The following is a 7,250-nucleotide window of genomic DNA, read 5'->3' as shown; positions in this document are numbered from 1 at the left end:
TATTTTGTTAAAAAAAAACAACAACCGTGAATCGAATCGTGAGTTGAGTGAATCGTTACATCCCTAATATTAACAGTGAGCAGCTTCACTGCGACAAGAGACAAACAAGAATCATTGATCATTAAGGAAGTAACACACGATACTAAGAACCAAGGGTATGCAAACTTTTGTACAGACTAATTTTGTGTAAATTCAGTTATTATTGGCTTGTGGAATATATTTCAATAACTAATGTAACTTTTACATCTCCTTTCGACCAACAGGAAAGCATTGCCAGTGTTCAAGTGTCTGTACAAGAGGGTGATCTGGCATTAGATTTAACCCTTGAGAACTGAGTATTTGTGTAGTCTGATAAGCATCTCAAAAGGGCAATAATGGTAACTGTATATTCTCTTGAACAGAATTAACGTAACGAGTATGAACACCGAAACATTTAAGGTACAAATCAAAAAGAAGTCATTATTAAAAGTGTGTTTAAAAAGAAATACTAATAAATAAATCAAATCAAGTCTCACCTGAACAATGGTTCTAATCAACAGCTCACAAAAATCCATTTCCTGTTCATGACCATGCACGACATTGTGTTTCCCATTATGAAAGGTAAGAGTTTTTTGCTATAATGAATGATGATTTAGTTTTATAAGATGGGCATGTTATTTACTCATAATCTCATCAACCCTTCTAAGCTCACTTAGCGAAAGGGTGTCCACTTCCTGGTTTACTTGGATCCTTCATTGGGAAGGTACACGTTGTGAACCCTCATGTTGAGGTTCTTAATGTAAGCTCACGTTTCCATGATTGTGATACTTTATAAATACTGTCAATATAGCATATAATTAATGAGATATGAGTGGCTCATATCATTTAGAGAGACCCTGTAACCATAAGTGCATTTTCAAATTGTTTCTTGCACAGGATTACGTGTTGATTGGAACAGATACTCAGTTCGGAGAAAACACCTCATCTTAACACCACTGAGGGAAAATATGTTTGTAAAGGCGATTTAAAGAGAAATCAAAGGTAACACGTCATTTCGATAGTCCACTTTAGACATTCTATTAACAGTAAGTAACTTTGCAGCTACATGTCAACTAGCAGTTAGTAGAGTATTAGTAGACTGTCTACACTTTCTTTGTCAACTTATTCTACTAACCCTAAACCTACCCTAACAGTCTACTCTGAGAGTTAGTAGGCATGTAGTTGCAAATTAATGAGAATTAGTTGACATGTAGTTGACATGTAGTTACAAAGTTACTTATAGTTAGTAGAATGTCTAAAGTGGACTATCGAAATAAAGTGTAACCAAATCAAATGCATTTGCCTCAACAAAAATCATGTTTTGAAATTTGCATAAATAAATACACGGGGCAATATTTCCCCTATAACTGCATTCATTTGTTTCTTGTAGTTTATAAATGTATTCCTGTATGCAAACATTGGACAGTTCCCTATGGGATGAAATTAGTCTCAGATTTACTAATGAATGCGTGCACAATTATCCATGAACTTGATAAATGTCGCAAATGTATCTTACTATCCACAATCAAATGTCTGAATGTGCAGCGCTTGGTACAAATAGAAACATATTTGTGAATACAGATGTTTTCTTTTGCATTAGTGTATCAGAATTTGCGCATGCAACAAGGAAGATGTGCATTTGTGGATCAAGTGGCACGCATGCATTCATTGCCATCTCTTCGGAGTCGATACTATTTGATTCATTTGGATTTTGAGACTTTCTTTTCGCAGTTTTCAGCATTTCACAACCCACACACAAACAACTACATTTTGGTCTTGTCTTATTTTGTCAAATGTATTTGAAATGTATTTTAAAAGCAGCATTTGTTTCATACTTTTTCAGGTCAGAAAATGTGGAAATCTGTATAAACATAAAAAAAAAGTCAAATCCCTGCTTAAAGACCTGTTGTAACCTAGTCTTTAAGAAACAATTAAGACTAGAGTAAATCCAAAACTTTGACAAACATACAATTATATGAATGGAATTTTATTTTGTGTATATATATATATATATATATTTCTAAAGAATAATGAACAAACAGCAACATGACAACATTCAGAAAATTGTGCTGGGGTGTTTAAGTTGAAAGCTGCTGCTTGAGGTGATTTCTTGGCCCCATTAGAATGTGAAACTCATATTTCTGAGGATGCCTTGACAAATGCAAACAATGTTTAGTGAATCCAGTGTTTGTGTAGTTGGCTGCTCTCTAGCTCCCTCTGTAGGTGCTGTATGAGTATCTGCTGACCAGCAATGGCACATGACAGCTCTGATCAGCATCGCTTATAGTGAAGACAATCTAAATGTTGAAGAAATAAAGAGTTCAGTGACATTTCTCTGTCATGTCTAACACTGAGCCTACGTAAATGCAATCTCTCTTACATCAGTTCACTATTATTCTTTCTTACAAACCTCGACATATGGGTAAAAGCTGGACTGTCCCAAACTCTCCCAGTACTGGCCCGTCTCAAAGCGGATCTTGTACAATCCTGGAGTGAAGGCATCTCTGGTTATTAGTCCTGGACAGCGTCCATCCTCATTTGTGTTCCTGAAATAATCAATGGCACAGTATTTAACATAATAGCAAATTTCCATGGTTTCACTAATAAACCTCTCAAAATTTGACCCAAACTTTGGACAGTAAGTAACAGTTTTCTAAAAAAAATAATAAATAAATAAATAAATAAATAAATCTCTCATTGTTTGGCCAAACAGATAGTCCCGCCCCCAAACTCGCATCATTGGTTGAGCCAGCGTTACTGTGTCAGGCTGGTCAAGATGTTCAAACATTCAAAAACATCCAAAAATGACACACTTCAGCTTTAAACAATAACCATATACCCACCCGATAGTTATGAGGCTCCAGATGGCCATGCGAGGGTCCAGGCGGTGTAGACTGAGGGCCACTCTTGCCGCTGGGACCCCGTCCCCAGTGTTCAGCACATGTGTAGTGATGGGACTGCTGCTTTTCGCTGAAGAACCCATAGCTGTAAACCTAGAATACATAGATAAATTATGATTTTAAAGAGAGGTATCCAAAAAAGTTGCCCCATCTGATTCTTTCAAGTCAGAAAGGATTAACTCACTAAAGGATTATTCAAAACCTCTCAAAACAATACTGGTCAATAATAAAAATACAGACTCCTGTCAACATTAATATTGAAGTGGAGATTTTAAAGTTGTACAATTAACATTAACATTACCAGCTTCTAACTAAACTATTAAAAAGATGTTTAAGAAGATCTTAAGGTCTTACCCGCTATGAAGTCAGAGTCTTCTGGCTGTGCTGCTGTTTATATGAGGATGATCCGGACTCGACACTGTTTGATTAGTTTCAATGAGTTAATCAGCAAAACAAACCAGCGTAAGCACACAGGGTTAATGTTTAAGCCAACAGCTCTTAAAAACACGTTAGTATCACAAATCTTTAGAATATAAAGCACCGCAAAACAAAGACTGAATCTACAATCCTACCTTGAAGTCTTTTACGTACAACAAAGAGGGACAAGCCGAGCTGAAATGCTGTTTGAGGGCAGATGGACTTTGACCTCTTGTAACTAGTTTGATTTGGTTTTTTACATGAGTGGAAAAACATAAGCATAATAAGGTTACTGTTCTACAACAGAAAGGGATTGAATCATATAGATCAATGGTTTCTAGTCTTTACAGACCCAGAGACCCCCATTATTATTATTATTAAAAAACTAAATCTGTTTTCTTTGATTAAGAACATTAACTAACATCATTACATTATGTAATGCTTAACAGATCATTAGTTAACAAGTAGTTAATAGTTAAAATGTCATGAAAATTGAAGTTCAATCATCTCCCCTAAAGTGGCTTCAGGAACCCCTGATGATTGTATAGATAATGGCTTTTAACACTTTGATCAAAATCATTAAAGTCGTTAAAAAAATAATTGGACAAAAACAATTTGAGCATATCTATATTAATATACTGTACATGAATGTATTTTTATTTCTGTTGGTGAATACGTTCATAACTGCAATGCAACAAAGTGATACAAACAAAACAGCGTTCCATAATATTTTACAGTACTATATAACAAAAAATTCACAAACATGCAGCAGGAAACCACTTTACTATTTTATGCCTTATTAATAATGTATGCCTTATTTTTGTAAGTGTATGGACTTCACTAAATTTTTACATTAAACAACAACAACAACAAAACCTTTTCCTGATCATACAGTAAATCCAGTCATAAAACTAAATTGGCCAGAGCTGTTAATGAGGAGATATGAGCAAAAACCATGTCTAGTTGGTAACAGAGGTCGATGGTGGTCGTTGTGTTAATTCCAAAATGATCAATTATGAACAATTATTATACATTTTGTGAATTTTAATGACATTTGGGTTAAAATATGAGTGTATGTACATCTCAGTTTAAATCTTTTTGGCTCATAAATATACATAATTGAGCTATTTTTTAATATATCAGGGTCTATCAGTTGATGTAGATATCGTTATTAGCATCAGCAATTTAATAACCCATATCAGTTGACAAATGTTGTGTAGAACCATAAAATGATTTATGTAGGATATCTGCAATGACATAGTGTGTGTGTGTGTGCGTGTGTGTGTGCGTGTGCATGTGTGTGTGCGCGTGCGTGTGTGTGGTTGGTATCCTTTAATTTTATCCTGAACTTGAGCCTTATCAGTATTGACTGAAATCATGGAAAAACAGCTTGTGTTCAAATAACGCATAAAAGCATCAGCAGCGTTTGACGACACATAGTTCTGTTTGGTCTGTTTCTGGTCTGTTTAGACAGCTGCTCCACAACCGGATTCAAACTGGATTAATGCTCAGTTTACATGATGAAATTTTGAACAGATCTGGATATTTGGAAATGATCCAGATATTGTTTCTCTTCCTTCCTGGTGCTTTTCTTTACACCATCATTAGAGATCCTGTGACCTTTCTCAAAAACTTGGTATCTGAACTCGGAATCTGTGAGAGAGCAACAGAACTTTTAGGAGGGAGGTGAGGGAGGTGGGGGGGGTACAGTTTGGCAGTTTATTAAACAAAACAAAAACAAAAAAGTTACAGGTTCCAACTTACCTGAAACCTGCGTTTACATGTAGAGCAAATCTGATTCATAGTAATTAACCTAGAAAACACATGAATAAATAAATGTTAAACAGATGACTGTCAAACATCAAACATTTACATTTTTATAGCATTATACAATTTTTGTATATCCTGAAATATTGTTTCAAGATGTTTTATGGTGTTTAAGCCTGTTTTAAAATCTATCACAATAACAGAAATTTACCATGGTAAATACAGTTCACACTAAAACACCGTAATTACTATGGATATTGTTACTTTGTGAGTCTCAATAAACCTGTCAAGAACCTGTCTTTTCATTTCAAAATCATAAGAATGATTTACCGTAATGCAAAAAAGACTTGTTCCTATTAAAGTAATGTGAAAATGTAATTAAGTAATAGAAAAAAGTACAAAAAAGTATATATATATATATATACACACATATACGTATATATATTAGTTTTTTATTCACTTTGGTACTATTTTCACAAGTAAGGTGTATATTTTCAAAACTCTTAGTACTAATATCACAACAGATCATCAAAATTGCATTTTTTTTCAAATATTTCAGCATATTTTCACTTGTCTTAATACAATACACACAATCACAAAGTATCCTTTTCACCACACAAAATAAGTTTTGAATTGATATAAATGTTTCATTCACAGTAACAGCCTTTCATAAAGCTCTGTTAATGTGAGCTTGTGAAAATAGTACCAAAGTGACTGAAAAAAACTGTAATTTATTAATTTCACAACGATTGTAGTCACAATTTCTTTAACTATGATAATTTGACAGTAAATTTGTAAAAATGCAGACTTCATTTATGAGTATAATTGATTTAATCTGGTCTCATGACTACTGTTTCGAAGTGTTTGAACAGAGCCATGGAGCGGAGAGAACGCCACACCGTCTCCTGAGATTCACACACACACACACACACACACGCTAAATGACATAAATCTGAAGATCAAGGACAGAAATGCTGCCAAGGCCCTCAGGCTACAGCCCCTTTAGAGGCGCCACTTGCTCAAAATGTGAGACATAATGTCCAAATAATGACAAATAACATCACAAATATGAGACCCCACTGGCCTGGTTCATAATCCACCTTTACAAGGTGCATCTGATGATGAAAGAATGAGTGTTTTACCTGATAGCTCTTGGCTTTGAGGGTCCATCCGCTCCAGGCTGTCCAGCAGCTCGTCTATCTGTGATTTAATCACCGTCAGTTCTTTCTTAATGCACATCAGCTCCTCCATTCTTACTGCAGAGAGAAGGAGGTTAGCGAGCATTAATGTTATGTTCAGCGACACTAGCGACTAACTAATGCCACTGGTTGAGACAGTATTGCCAAACATATTGCATTTCTATTTGCCACCACTAGTGGAGCAGAAATTACAAACTGCAGCTTTAAATAAAGACGTAAAGACATGAGATGTAGCCTAGCAGTTAGCACACAATAGTTTAAAGTAGATTATGTGATAAAGTGTGTCATTTCTGTGCAAGTAGCAGCACCAAACGGACTGCAAAAAGAACTGTTTCCCAACTGGTCTTTTCTGCCCCACCCCCTAATTTGCCATTGGTTGGACAAACATGTAGCCCCTCCCCAAACTCATATCATTGGTTGAGCCACAATTTGAGCACTTTTGCCATTTTAAGCATAGTACAGCATAGAAAAACGACAAACTTCAGCTTTAAAAAGTAAAAAAAAAGAACCAAAAAGTTAAATTGTAGTACTTTCAAGAGACAAATGAGGATGCCCAGATATAAGCAACTCTTCTAATCTAATGTCTCTAATGATGGAAACTTAGATTGGACCTCTTTTCCGCAGCATGATAATACCACTCAAACACCCCTCCAATCCCAGCTGGATTAAAAAAAAAAACCATTCCAGCTCAGCACCAGCCATTAAAAAGCGGTTTGACCTTCCAGCTACAAAGGCAAACTCATTCTACTGTGATCTGCTGGCAGTAAAAACTATTAGGGCTTGTAATAAAGCACTATAAACTCTTCTTATTGGTTATGCACTATTAATTTGCTATAATTGCTTTTGGTGAAAGGCTAGGTTTGATTACTGAGGGAGTCGTTCTATAGCGGAGGGAGGATTTTAATGAAGAAACCATCTGGAGTTCGACAGCAGAGGCGCATGCATGCAC

The 7,250-nt window shown here is 35.4% G+C and overlaps 1 protein-coding gene across 1 annotated transcript; it reads right to left on the bottom strand.

Annotated features, from left to right (window-relative positions):
• Nucleotides 1-2,017: 2,017 nt before the first annotated feature.
• Nucleotides 2,018-3,559, bottom strand: LOC107688889 (5-hydroxyisourate hydrolase-like). Its single transcript, XM_016486721.1, has 5 exons — nucleotides 3,491-3,559; nucleotides 3,273-3,336; nucleotides 2,862-3,011; nucleotides 2,429-2,564; nucleotides 2,018-2,315 (listed from the first exon to the last, which is right to left on the bottom strand). Exons 3-5 carry the CDS (start codon nucleotides 2,999-3,001, stop codon nucleotides 2,226-2,228), a joined length of 366 nt encoding a protein of 121 aa, XP_016342207.1. The 5' UTR covers nucleotides 3,002-3,011; nucleotides 3,273-3,336; nucleotides 3,491-3,559; the 3' UTR covers nucleotides 2,018-2,225.
• Between the last annotated feature and the right edge of the window lie 3,691 nt (nucleotides 3,560-7,250).

The sequence above is a fragment of the Sinocyclocheilus anshuiensis genome, unplaced genomic scaffold (assembly GCF_001515605.1).
Source record: "Sinocyclocheilus anshuiensis isolate Anshui unplaced genomic scaffold, SAMN03320099.WGS_v1.1 scaffold669, whole genome shotgun sequence".
Classification (NCBI taxonomy): domain Eukaryota; kingdom Metazoa; phylum Chordata; class Actinopteri; order Cypriniformes; family Cyprinidae; genus Sinocyclocheilus; species Sinocyclocheilus anshuiensis.
The sequence above is the reverse complement of the archived record's forward strand: the minus strand, read 5'-3'. Positions and strand labels throughout refer to the sequence as shown.